The sequence below is a fragment of the Buteo buteo genome, chromosome 1, assembly GCF_964188355.1.
Source record: "Buteo buteo chromosome 1, bButBut1.hap1.1, whole genome shotgun sequence".
NCBI lineage: Eukaryota > Metazoa > Chordata > Aves > Accipitriformes > Accipitridae > Buteo > Buteo buteo.
This window is the reverse complement of record NC_134171.1, coordinates 70,062,015-70,075,938: the sequence shown is the minus strand read 5'-3', so window position 1 is coordinate 70,075,938 and position 13,924 is coordinate 70,062,015. Positions and strand designations below refer to the sequence as shown.

At 39.7% G+C, this 13,924-nt stretch overlaps 1 protein-coding gene across 4 annotated transcripts; it reads left to right on the top strand.

Annotated features, from left to right (window-relative positions):
* Positions 1-5,416: 5,416 nt before the first annotated feature.
* On the top strand, positions 5,417-13,384 carry MMAA (metabolism of cobalamin associated A). Of its 4 annotated transcripts, none has more exons than XM_075035464.1 (7): positions 5,417-5,504; positions 8,170-8,644; positions 9,733-9,855; positions 11,275-11,445; positions 11,737-11,822; positions 12,413-12,562; positions 13,025-13,384. In XM_075035464.1, the coding sequence occupies exons 2-7, from the start codon at positions 8,224-8,226 to the stop codon at positions 13,310-13,312; spliced, it is 1,239 nt and encodes a 412-aa protein (XP_074891565.1). In that variant the 5' UTR covers positions 5,417-5,504; positions 8,170-8,223; the 3' UTR covers positions 13,313-13,384. The 4 variants fall into 4 exon arrangements, with proteins under 4 accessions (XP_074891565.1, XP_074891549.1, XP_074891574.1 ...); XM_075035448.1 differs by lacking the exon at positions 5,417-5,504 and adding an exon at positions 7,381-7,459; XM_075035473.1 differs by lacking the exon at positions 5,417-5,504 and adding an exon at positions 7,815-7,834.
* The last annotated feature ends 540 nt before the right edge of the window (positions 13,385-13,924 follow it).

The window sequence follows — 13,924 nt, the reverse complement described above, 5'->3', positions numbered from 1 at the left end:
CCTTTAATCAAATAAGCAGCCATTTGTTTACTGCTGAGAAGCTGTAATAGAATAGTTGATCAGAAAGAAAAACCTCAGTCTTTCAGTCTGTCTCCTTCTCTACTAAAATTGCAAAACATCAAATAAATACAGTTTAATCTGGTCTGAAAAGAATGAAGGATGCTGACGACTCTCAGTCATCTGAGGTGAATACTGCATATTTCTCTTCATTAGTCCTTTAACATTGATTTATGCAAAAAGGCAACTCTTCATACATTTCATATGAAGTTTTCAGTTTGTTTCCCATACTGATACTCTGAATAGGGTGTCTTAACACAGAAAGAGAACGACTGGTTAAAATTTATGCTTTGTATTTTGTTTCTGGTTTAGGTGGGAAATAAAATGATATTTTTATGTAAGCCCTATGTTACACAGAGATCCCTGGCTTACTGCAGTGACCACAGAGAGGGCAACAGCAAAATTCTGCTGAAAAGTCAGAAACTCGCTGTAAAGGACTCCTAAATAGGGTTACAGCCACTTGCTGCTAGTCTTCTGTGAGTAACCAAAAAAAACCCCCAAAACCAAGATGGAATTCATGCTGGCAGAGGTGTGACTTTTTTATTTTATGTTCTGAAGGCTACTGAATGCACTCTGGGTAAATGTTCAATGTGTTTAAGTTCCTCAGGTTGTTAAAAGTCTGCCATGGCCGAACAGGGTAGATTTACGATTGTGTTGATGAAGCAATACTGAATTCCTCTCTGTCCAGAATACATCCGAGCTGTGTGACAAAAATACATAGCGCTAGCTTCCCCTTCTGGCCAAAAGGAGTAAGTGATCCTGAAGGCGAGAGTCACACGAATTATCTTTCAATTTTATTTCTGTGTGCTAAAGCTAAAACACTAGTTTCTGGAGAACAAATAAATGCTTAATTGCTACTGCTGGCGGGGGATGAAGACGTCCTGGTGGAACATCTTTGCTTCTTGCAACATAATATAATGATGTATTGAGATGGGGTTGCTGTTGGAACATAGAATTCTTTTCTAAACGTAGGTCTAATTTGGAAAGCAATTAGATAAAAATAACTTCTGGACAGAAAGATTCCCAATGTCTCTTCTAGACCCCTATTAGCTGGTGCTAGAAATAAATATTTTACTGATTTTCATATTCTGTGTGCTAATTTTCCACATGCAGATGCATCAGTTACAATCATAACTTTTTTGTTTGGAATTTTTTTTACTTGCCTTTTTGTCTTATTTAAATATTCTTCTTTCATTTTAATTCTATGGCACAATATTTTGTAGCATTAGCGTAAGTTTTGTAAATGTAGGGTATACTACCATAAAGGTGTTTATTTTGTGGTATAAAGCAACAATACACCGTATGGTCCAACATGTTTTTTAACAAGGCTTTTCTAAGTTAGTTTGCCAGCCTTTTACAATGTTGTGTTACTACGTTTCTGGATGGGCTGTTCATATAACATTGAATCTTAGCGGAATCTTTCTTTGTCCTTTTTCATTCCCATCTGCTACAGCTGCCTGGAAAAATGGGACATTTCAATCACTAATCAATTTTGCGTTATAAGACCACCAAAGTCTTGCTTTTGTGGGCATGTTCGAGAGTAAGCATGCAAACACAACATTTATGCACGTACATACATACGAGAGAAACAAAAGCTTCCTGCGTGATAAATGATAGCCTCATGTTTAAGATGCTTAGGTGGACTGCAGGAAACAGGCTTCCCTGTTCATACCATGGGTTTGGTCCGAATTGGAAACACTTAGGTTTTCCTATATCTCAAATCTGATAACCGGGATTCAAGATTATCATGGGCTTGGTCTTCCTCTTCATCTTGGCTGTAAGTGTCATCCTGGAACTGAAAATGTGGCTTGATATGTTTTGCTACAACATTATGTTCCTATGGACAGTTCTACCCACTATCTCATTTCCGCCAATTGTGGTTTTCACCTGCTTGTGAAGCACTCAGCATAGGGATGTTAAGACAAAGACCTCTGAGCACCAATGCTGTTGGAGATGCAGGGAAAAGCACTTAAGTGCATAAAAGATGATGTCTTTACTCTTAATGTTCAAGTTGCCTACAATGTAAACCGAGTTACGCATTCATCATTAATTCCTTGCCCCAATGTATGCTTCACTTTGTGAACTAAGGTATTCGTTTTTTGGTGTATAAGATTGTGCTAATTTCAAACCAACCTAATAACTCTTTAGTGCACTGGGATGGGGGGAAGGAGGATTGTATTTAGTCATTTGAAAGTGTCAGTCCTCCACTTCCTGTCTTTGTCAGCTCCTACAGAATTTAAAAATTGCAGCCAATCAAGCCTTTCCTTAAAAAGTAGCTGGGAATGAGGGTACCTTGTCAAAGTCTGGTGTCAGATTGTATTATACTTCTTACGTTTACTAATATGCTTGCTATGGTTTCATTGCTGTATTGAAAATAATCAGGAGGAGGCAATTAATGATTTCCTCTTCAGCTGTGCAGTGATGAACTACATGAGAAATATTTTACTATCATGAGTCATTGGTGGCCATGGAGAAAAACATACTCTTTAAGCCACGCTTTTAAATACTTTCTTAATTGAAAGAAAAAAATTAGTATTTTACTGGCAAGTGACTTGCCCTTCCAGGTTTATAATTCTAACAACGAATCAGTCTTGGAGAACATTATTTAACTTGCTTTTACAACCAGTAGTCTATATGAATAATGTTTGGGGTTTTTTTCCCATATAGTAATTTTATTTTTATTTTCTAAGAAACGTGAACATTTTACAGAAAAGACAATTACTTTTATAAGAAAATATTTTATCTGTCCCCTTTATATGTCATTTTATATCAGGCAGTTCATCATGAACAATTAAAAAACTTGTGCATAAGCAGTAGAAAACCTTTCTGTAATGGTTATGTCATTTCTCACTAATGTGCAATCATAGCTCAGTTCGTATCGACAAGAGAATGTTGAAGTCACTGCTGTAAGGTTTTGTGAAGAAACTTCAGCTCCCTTGTTTATAAAAACATTACACAAATATAAACCATAGTTGTGCAAGATGAATTTTTCCTCCTTTTTCTTCAGATACTCTCTTGTAGGTCTTAGCCAAAGCTCAAAGAGCAAATTTCTTTTCCCAGGTTCTCAGACAGCTCTAACAGCTCTGACAATCTTACGGCTCCTTTACCAGCACAAGTACAGTGACTCTGCTCAGCTGTTGGAATCGTCCCCTCTTTGTAGGATGCTGAACATGGAAAGCTGCGGTAAGGCTTTTGTCTCCAGACCTAGCCAGGGAGCTGATTTGCTGCTCTGTCCTGGCCTTTGTAGTAAAACCTTTGAATGCCCATATGCAGCAAACACCTGTTTGTGTAGCTGTTAATGAGCCTTTGGGGAGATTTGCTGCTTTTGTGCTGCTTCCTTGCCTGAGTCACAAATGCAAAACCTGAGACCTGGACTCATGTTGCATTTAAACAGGCAAACTTTCAGCTGTGATTATACTTGCTATTGTTTTTATTTCAGGTGTCCAATTATCTTTTAAGATGAGGCAGAAGAATATTTAGTCTAAAGTGCTCAGACTGTTCTTTTTAAAAGGCTAGTGCTCTTTCCTGAAAATAAGGCTGTAAGCAGCAGTTACCTTGCTTAGTGTTGTGCTGCAAAGAGCAGACTGGTTCAGTCTTCTCTGCTTGTGTGAAAACTGAAATGAATTGAGTGGTGTCCTCTGAAATAAAGGACAAATGGTCATTCAGTCACCCCTATAGTTTCAGTTTGTACTGTGGCAGGGACTGTAGTTATTCTGTAACTTGTCTAGACCTGATATGCGGGTAGGATTTAACGCTCACCACAAATTGCCACTTGTTTGTTGCTCCAGTCAGCTGTTGTAGGTTGCAGTGGAGCAGACCCCTCATTTCTGTTGTGCATTGGGAAGCAATAGGTCTGGTTCATAGCCACAAAAGGGGAAGTGCTGTGATGCTGGTTCCTGGGCGTTGGAGGACAGGTAGGTAGTGTTTGCAGGATGGACCCTGATAGAGTTTTGATGCTGAACTTCGATCTGTGTTATGTCAGCCAAGATTTCTAATGCAGTTTAAGGTATATCTGGTTTTTTTTCTTGGACTGCTTGTAATAGCAATAAAACCACTAGTCTAGTTGCAATCATAGTAGCCAAGAACATGCATTTGCAAGTGAGCAGGGTGGACTATTACATGCAGAAAGGAGAAATATTAGAGGAAGACAGAGTGTGAAGACAACCAGGTGCTACACTGCAAGTGCAATGTGAGTACTCAGCGTAGGAATTGCCACTGAATTTGTATTCCTGAATGAGAAGTTCATTTTGCAATAAGGCATAGTGGTGAAAGGGATTTGGGAGCATGGCAGAGCCTTCTTAAACACCCTTCCCATCCTCACAGGGGGAGGAAGAACTGATGAAATAAAATTTCATCTCTAAGAAATCATAATTTCTTCTTGTATGTGATGAGAATTTCATAATTCTGTAACCATAACCAGCAGTGACTGTAGGCATGCCAGATCTTTTAATGTACAGCGGGAGGGTCCAACAGAGTTCCTAACACAAGTACATCTTTATATGTTAAGGGAAAAGCTGGTGAGTTTCAAGCTGATGCTGTTTATTTAATTTCATCAATTATTTGTCCTGTTGCAATTTCATTTAGATCATAGAGATTGTTAGTTTTGTATTTGCCTTTGCAGCACATTGCTTATAGTTATGTCTATGAACATATTAAATGTCATCGTTGTGATAATAATGTGCACAAAGATTACTTTGGGACTTCTTAAAGAGGGGGTGAACAGACCAGGGAAATTAGAGTGCTGCCTGAGAAAGGAAGAACGAATGAATCCAACTAAAACTGCAAGGGGAAGCCAGTTAGACGGAATGTAAATTTGCATCGTGGAATTTGGCAAAGATGCTAATGGTAATACAGTTTCTGCTGTGAGAAGTTACAGAAGGCTCTTTTTCTATTCTTTGATAATGATTGGGATTCAGTTGCATGTTTTGTCTGAAGATTTGTGCCTCCCTACACCCTTATTCCATGGCACAATACTTTATAACACTTTACAGGGTGTTTGATTTAGTATTGGCTCAGAAGGAAGACTCCCATTTCATGAGTAACCAGCAGTACCGTTTTCTTTAACATCTGGGCTAGATTTGCAGCAAGGAGGTTAGAACAGATAATTTTCCTTAAGTATTGGACAAGTTTGCAGACTGTGATGGAATAACTATGGGATGCACACTTTTATTCTTCTGACACCCCTGGGGAAAAGAAGCAGAGAGAACACAAAAAGGAAGATGACTTAAATTTGGAATTAAAAAAAACCCACAAACACACCCCCCTCAAAAAAAAAAAATTTTTTTTTTTAAGAAAAGAGAGAGAAACAGCGAGGCTGATGTGGAAAGCTACTGAACTACCCTCCTGAATACCTCAGCTAGGATGTTAAGTGAATTAATAATGACCGGGTAAAGGAACACATGAACCAAGAGAACTGCCTATGTTGGAGATAAGAAAGCACAAAAACAGTGAGTCTGACCAAAATTCATTGATCTGTGTGTAATAAAGACCAAAAAATACATGTTTGGTCACATATGTTAAAAGACGATAGGGGAAACATAAGAGCACTGTATAATATGACAGAATGTAGATTAAGGAGACTCTAGATACGGTCCAGCTTCTAAGGAAGTATTTTGCCTATTTTGGATGAGGTTAGAGTAACATAGAGGTGGCAGAAGAGCACACAGTTTTAGGAGCCCTGTGTAATCTCTATTCCAGAATATTGAAAGAAGAGGTGCATATAATTGACAATGCAATAGGAAATCTACCTGTCATATCTGACCTTTGGGGACTATAGTCTCTGACTGGAGAAAAGCAATCTTGCTGAATAACGGAGTTGAGAGGAAAGGGGAAAAAAAGAGGTGACTTGAGCAATTTGGATTTCCACACCTCATCAGTGTGCAAGGTCTTTAAAACGGTTCTTGTGGGAAGACTACTCCAAAACACATACATGCTTGTTCATGGTCATATCAGATTGGCAGTGCAACTGATGAACTGTGTAAAATAGCAGAAGTTTTGTTCTTTACTGCTGAATGCACAATTTAATCTCATTCCTATTATTCTAGTCCACAAGATTGTCATAGACAGAGAACTGAACAATCCACTCTCCTCTTCAGTGTTGACAAAACATGCAATTTTGTGTACCCATTCATCTAGTTCTTGCAACAAGGTCAATGATAAAAGTATTCATGATGAATGCAGACAAAGTGGAATAAAACACAGGATCAATCATCTGTGATGAAACCATAGCAGAATGGCTTTTTTGTTGTTGCCGCCGTTACTAAAATAACAGTGGGTATGTGCTACCTGGGTTTAAGCACAGCCCTTGAAACAGAGCCTTAGAAAACTTCCGGAAGAGATGGTAGTGATACATGCTAACTCTGATGAATAAAGAACTGGTTAAATAGAAAGACCACACAAGGCTATTTTGAAATGGGAATTCTTGTCTCTTTCTGCTGTGGTTTCATCACACGCTGATGGGGACATGAAATTGCATGTTTTATCAACTCTGAAGAGTGGATTGTTCAGTTCTCTGTCTATGATAATCTTGTGGGCCGGAATAATAGAAATGAGATTAAATCGTGCATTCGGCAGTTAAGAACAAAACTTTTGTTATTTTACATAGTCAATCAGCTGCACTGGGACCAAGTCTAACGCATTCTAGAACAGTGCTAGGGTGATGGTACGGCACTAGTAGTGCCTCGGCCCGCGCATTGTGCCAGTTTCTGTTTATTGGAAATAAATGCATGTACGTTAGCAAGAAGCAGTGCACAAAAGGGAGGGTAAGATGACTAGAGAAATAGTAACAGTTGAAAAAAAAACCCCATTCTGTGAGAGCAAATTTTAAAAATCACGTTTAACTTTGCAAAATGAGAAGAAATACAATTTAATAAACACGTTTGGGGGTTTAAGCCTTTCTTCTCCCTTCCTGCTGTCTGAAACGAACTCGGGGAATAGTAAGTGGTCGTGCACAAATTCAAAGTGACATTTTTGAGATTTCGGACCAGGAGCGAAATGAGGGTTTGCAGCGCCCTTCCTCACAAGGAAGGGCAGGGCCAGCAAACGGTTATTGCATCAACGCGGAAGCTTGTGTTCTCATGAAATGACCAGAAATGAGCATATCGCGCGCCTATCGTGAGCCTATCGACTCAGCTAGCCAACCCCCGCCCAGCCCCGATTGTGCGGGACGCCGCCGGCAACGGCCACGCCCTCCGCCCAGGCCCCTCCCCCTGTGGGGTGGTGGTGGGCGGTGCCGGGCGGCGCATGCGCGGCGCAGGCCTCCGGCTGGGCGGCGGGGTGGGCCCTGCGCCCCGTGGCCGGACGCGGGTTCCGGCTCAGCGTGAGGGCGTCACTTCCGGGAGGCGGGGGAGGGCAGGCCGTTCCTCACCAGCACCACACGCCGGGTTGAGGAGGGATCGAGCGGGTGCGGGGCTGGGGCTGTCCGGGGTCCCGGTGTGTGTGTGGGGGGGGGGGGGGACGACGGTGAGCCTCTCCCCAGAGGGTTCGGAAAGCAGCTGCAAGGGCGGCTTTTGTGAACAAGGGTCGGCCCGGGTGGATCTGTGAGGCTTTTAGCGGTGCGGGTCAGAGCAGGCCCGGAGAGCGCGGTGGTTGCGCCTGGTGCTGCTGCTTTGTGTTGGTCCTCTGGGAGGTTTCTGCTCCTCGAGCTTATTTCTAAATGTTCTTGTGTCTTGACTGCGCTCCCCCCCCCCCTTCCTGGAAATAAGGTGTAAAAAGCTCATCCTGAATAATAGTTTTAAAAAATTCTAAAGCTGTGGAAGTAGAATATACAACAATTTCAGTAAGCATAAGGGTTGGTTTGTTCCTGGTTTTTTGGGGTGCCGTGTGTGCTCTTGGAGGCTGTCTTATTTAAAAGTGCCTTTTATTTATCTGCTTATTTATAAAAATAAAATACTTGTTTGTTTAGGATGATAATAAAGAGATGCTATCCTATGGAAGATTCTGTAGCTGCTTTTTTTCTGTTCTTTTAACTGGAAGAGGGAACCATCTTTTTTTTTTTTCTTAAACAGTAGGTATGGATAAAATAAAAGATGATGATTGCCTGTATACGTAGGTTTCAATTGAGTCCTTATCAGCGCTTGGAAGGAAGTAAAAATGTTTTTCTTTCTCTTTAAGGTGTCTGCAAATGGAAGTGAACTGATATCTTTGCTACTTTTAATTCCAAGCAAGATGAAGATCCCCTCTCTGCTGCTGAGGTTCCCTCGTTGTTATTTCTCTAGAAGGACTTGCCTCACAAGCTTTCACTTTACTTCCAGAGCAGATTTCCCGTGCATTGAATCTCTTACACCAGTGCATCCCTATCGTACAAAATGGATATGTTCATCAAACAGTTTGAGGAGAGAGCTGTGCCAGCAAGCAGCCCCTGACCAGCAGATAGAGGGACTTTCTGACAAAGAACAAAGACTGGTAGACAGACTTTACAGCGGACTAATTCAGGGTCATAGAGCCTGTTTAGCAGAAGCTATTACGCTTGTAGAATCAACTCAGAGTAGGAAGAAGAAAATAGCCCAGGTGCTCCTTCAGAAGGTATTATCCTACCACAGGGAACAAGAAAAGTTAAATCAAGGAAAACCACTTGCCTTTAGAGTGGGTTAGTCCTTTTATGTCTGTCCAGTAGCTGCTTTGACGGAATTACAGTCCTCACCTTTCGTTATCGCTATTGTTCTTTAAGCATCATGGTCGGTAGTCTTGGATCATTGGTTTCTTGTGGTTTGTAACCAACCTGGATCATTTCTGTTGTCCAGTAGGGTTATGGCTTGAGCTGGAAGAGGCTTTTGAAAAAGCTCTAGAAATTATTGTTGCTTCTTAGGGGGGCTGTTATTTGGGGTTTCTTTAATAACTGTTATAAGCTGAAACGTTAGGCAGTTTGCAGATTGATACAGCTATTCTCTACGCTTGGATAGGGAAGGATGTAGTTAAGCAGACCTGGTTTTATCCCGAAGAAGGTGTTTTCTTGAATACTTCCTGAATCCCTTCTTCAGTCTGCCAAAGGAAAAGGATGTACTTTCCTGATCTATGGCCTTACTTTAAAGCGGCCTGCTTTTCAGCTGAGGAGACTTGAACCTGGTTCTCTTGGGAAACTGTAAAATATTTTTCCCTTGAAAAAAGATGGACTACTAAAGTATGTCATGCCCAGCTGTTGTCTCTCGTGCATGTACAAAAGTAGTAAGAACAAAAACTTGTGCACGGGAGCGAGAAATGTGTGGTGCTATATCTTAGTTTGCATGCTTTGATGTGCAAGTAAATCGCCTCATTTTTTTAACTAACAGCTCTTCAAGGTAAGGGCTTTTGCTTTTAGAGTGTTTCTTTTATAAATAGTAAACCTGAAAAATCTAGATTTAGGACATGACATTTTTAAAGTTCTGAAGGATAAGTCAGTATAAATAAATTTATTTGGAGAGGAGGAAATAGGGCTGGATAAACCCAATGTTATGTTGGTGTGGGTAGGATGAGGGGTGGTGAAGTGAGCGCTGCTGTGTTGGGTGAACCAAGGTAGTGTATTTCAAGTTCATTACATCTGCTTGGTTGGCTGTGTCAGTTGTGGCATAGCTTTCATTTGCCTTTGTTGTAATATGGTGTTAAAGTGTGAACTGTTATCAACTTAGATGTTGATGGTATTCACGTAATATGTTACTTATTTGATTAACAAAATGGTTTTTTCTTAATATGATTATTTAGGATTGTCTGGTCCTCCTGGTGCTGGGAAATCAACTTTCATAGAATGCTTTGGGAAAATGCTTACAGAAAGAAAATACAAAGTGTCTGTGTTGGCTGTAGATCCTTCCTCTAGTACAAGTGGTGGTGAGTGTGAATTAAAGTTTGAGTCAGGTTTCTAATACCTTATCAACTATAGGACTATCTCTTTGGGCCAAATGGAGGAAAATTTGGGGCCTATGAAAGTAAAATGCTAAGAATAAATGTTGTATCATGTTTTCATTTTTTCCTCCTGTGATATGAAATTGGGAAATACATATCAATGTCCTAATTTTGTCAGGTTTCCTCTTTTCCAGTGTTTGAATGTTGCCTTACAACTTTTTTTGTCTGAAACTTTAGGTTGCTGTGGTTTTCTCTCTCTAGTTATTTCTTTATTTCCCTGTGAATGAAAGAGTAGAGGGGCATTCATTTCTGCTTAAGTTTCAACAGTGGTAATGCTGATCACTGGGCAGGAAGCATATGCTAATTTAAAACTATTTAGATGATGCTGCAATCCAAACATGTAGATCAGGTTGGATTTTAGAACATTCATTAGTTCTTCTCAATAGGAATTTTTGGATTTCTGTTGACTGTACTGGTTTCAAGGTCCCCTGATGCAGTATCATTGACCATTTGTCTGACTTGTAGCATGATTTTTTTTTTTTTCTAAATTTGAAATTCTTCAAAGTTGTGTGACTGTAATCTGTCACTCTCAAATCAAAAATTGTAGGGAAATTATAGGCTGACCATGATTGATTAATGGTGTCTCTGACATAAATAATAGAACCTTGATTTTGATCTTTTTCTAATGGGCAGCTGACAGGGAACATTACTCCTTTTTCCAGCTTCTATGCTGTTAGAGAAGATGCTGCAATGTGTAACTATTTAAAAAGAAAAAAAACTTCAGCATTGCAATGACCCAGAACTAAGGTAGACTATATTCTTGAATGTGTACATTCAAGATGCATCAATAGAATAGCAAAATATGCTAGCAAGACTGCACCAGTTAAAAGAATTGAGCATCTCTCATTTTTTGGAATGTACATCATGCATGTAGATCTCACCAAATCCGATTTAAAGTTTGTATGAATAGAAGGAAGGCAGGGATGCAGGTCAGCTTTCTCAAAAACAAAACAAAAAAATCCACCATCAAGACATATCAGAATCATAAGGCAGAGATTTGTCCCTTTGGACAGAAACAGCAAAGATTTAATTGTGTGGCCTGCTGTGTATAGGCCTCAAAAAGCCATTCAGGAACTGTGAAATTCATTCTGACCTAGAACAAATTCTTCGTATTTGATAGCAGTAAGGTCTGCTTATCAGGCCTTTCCAGCTTCTCATAGGCAGAAGAACTAGGCAGTAACTTCCTAGTCCTCAGCAAAGTCTTGAGCAGCTATTACTGGGATATTCTTATCTGACTGACTTCATCCAAGAGATCAGTCTTTTCTCACTCATTTATTGGGGGTGGGGAGAGGGGAAGCTTGGCTGGTCTGCACTTTTGAAATAATTTAACATTAAACGTTTAAGGTTCTCTATTGGGTGATAAAACACGGATGACTGAGTTGTCAAGAGACATGAATGCATACATCAGACCATCTCCAACCAGAGGGACACTGGGAGGTGTAACAAGGACCACAAATGAAGCTATTCTGCTGTGTGAAGGAGGAGGCTACGATGTTGTTCTTGTGGAAACAGTAGGTATGTGCTTAGGGTTTTCTTTTAATTATCCTGTTGTGATACCTAAATAAGGTGTGTTACTAGTTGCATACTTTCATCCTTGATTTTGCTCATGCTTCCATGCATGGTGACTGGTTGAAAATGAATGCCTGTTCTGTCAGTTTTCTAGTCTTGTAGGTTTTGTAAAAACTGTTGTGTTTCCTGTTGTCTTTGTTAGTGGGATTTGTTCACGGTGCAATACTGGGATCTGGGATGTGATTAATGTGACTGAAAGTTTGCAATAAGTGGTGAACTCTGGATTTAATTTTGTAGGTGTGGGACAGTCAGAATTTGCTGTGGCTGATATGGTTGATATGTTTATATTACTGCTACCACCTGCAGGTGGAGATGAATTACAGGTATTTTTCAGTTTCTCTTATTAAGTATTACCTAGGACTAGGAAGAGAAACTTAAATCAAAGATATAGTATCTGTGTAGAGAGTCTGTATCAATAGTGTTTTGTAAATTATGCTGCTACTATTGAAGTCTTTTCAGAGTCTTATCAATTTATTGCCCAGTTAGAATCTGATATTCCTGCCCGATTTTGAAAGTATTAGGATGTGAAATTCTGATACTCTCTGACTTACTTTGACCTATTTGCTAGTTACATATGATTTTGGGGAGTGGCTTTGTATTATAGGAAAACAGAAATCAATATAAATAGGTTTGCAAACTTGGTCATGTTTTGGATAAACTTGAAATCTCTACACATGAAATAGGTTATCATGTAAACTGATACCCATATTTAGTGTTCTTATGTCAAAGTAGAGTAATAACTAGTAATGACAGAGGCCGTTGGTACTACTCTTGCCTGACTAGCACATACACACACAAAAAAGTCAGTTAGAGCCCCCAGAAACTAACAAAGCATTTTGACCTGCTTATTGTGATAAATCAGCATGTCACAGTCCTTCTGGGTATTCATGATTTCTCTCCATGTTCCATTTAGGGTATCAAACGGGGTATAATTGAGATGGCAGATCTAGTTGCTATAAATAAAGCTGATGGTGATTTAATTGTGCCTGCACGGAGAATACAAGCTGAATATGTTAGTGCTATGAAGCTGCTTCGCAAACGTTCAAAGGTTTGGAGACCAAAGGTTTGTGTACTTCACTATGATTTGAGGGGAGGGGAGTGTTGGGTGTGGTAAAATACCTCCTTTCTGGAATATTAGGAGTGCAAGAGTAGCTACCAGAGTGTATCTAACAGAATATGTAATTAATGCTACATTTAAGTAAAATGGCAACACTGTACCTTTTAGCTAAAGGACTCATTAAAAATTATTGTCAGTCATGATACAAGTAGTTGGATATGCCTATTTATCCCACATACTGTGGTTCTCAGGGTCCACTTATAGTTGGTAGAATCCCGATTTTGAGATCTTTAAAAAAACTCAAAACCAAAAACCCAGCATAAAACTGCTTAGAGCTTCATGAAGTGAGAGTATTGAAGTAAGCTTGCCTTATGCATTTCTTAATTTTCATGCAATCTACCTGATGAAGTAATTAAACCCTCAAGCCCAGCAGTTACTTGGCTTAAAAAATTCTTCTGAATCCAACAGGTAATGCGCATCTCTGCCAAAACTGGAGAAGGTATCTCAGATATGTGGGATAAAATGACAGAATTTCGTGACCTCATGCTCACAAGTGGTGAGTTGATTGCCAAACGACGGAAACAGCAGAAAGTGTGGATGTGGAATCTCATCCAAGAAAATATGTTGGAACATTTCCGGAGTCACTTGGCAGTCAAGGATAAGATTCCACTTCTAGAAGAAAAAGTTCTTAGTGGTGTCTTGTCTCCTGGACTGGCAGCTGACCTGCTACTGAAAGCGTTCAAAGATGGTCTCTAAGCATTATATCCTACTCTGTTCTTGTTAAGTGCTTTATGTAAACATGAACATTAAATACACTTTTTCTATGTATGGATTCAAATGTTTTGCTACAACGGACATTAATAGAATACCTATCCAGTACTCTGCAAAAAAAATACCGTAGGGTTCTGTATATGTGAAGATCACGACAAATCCAAACACTCAGAGATTACTACAGACTATATTGGAAAAAAGTACATTTCTAAGTCTTCTAATTGTACACGCCATAGATCTGTTGATCAAAAATATATGCCCGTGTCAAAATGTGACTGATTTTGGGAGGGTGGGAAAGGAAGGTTTGTGGTGGTGCAGAGTTTTATTGCAGTTATGGGACCATCTTAGAGCAGTTGACGCTGCAGCTTTCCATTCTAATATAGCATCAGCTGTTGCCAGCATGGATTGCTTTTTCTTTCCTCAGCTTGAGTGACAGCAAGAACATTGGGCCCCCTGGCAGCAACTGACCACAGTCTTAGTTTTAAATAAATTGTATGCATATAAATAGAATATAGTGGTGTTTGGTCCCTGTTTGCAAGCTATAGTTAGTTATTATACACTGTACACTAGGAGAATGGTATTTTAACCATCCCAATT

Coding starts and splice junctions, on each gene's coding strand:
- MMAA (XM_075035464.1), top strand. CDS start 8,224: ATGAAGATCCCCTCTCTGCTGCTGAGGTTCCCTCGTTGTTATTTCTCT. Junction 9,856..11,274: donor TTCCTCTAGTACAAGTGGTG/GTGAGTGTGAAT, acceptor TAAACGTTTAAG/GTTCTCTATTGGGTGATAAA. Junction 11,446..11,736: donor TGTTCTTGTGGAAACAGTAG/GTATGTGCTTAG, acceptor TTAATTTTGTAG/GTGTGGGACAGTCAGAATTT.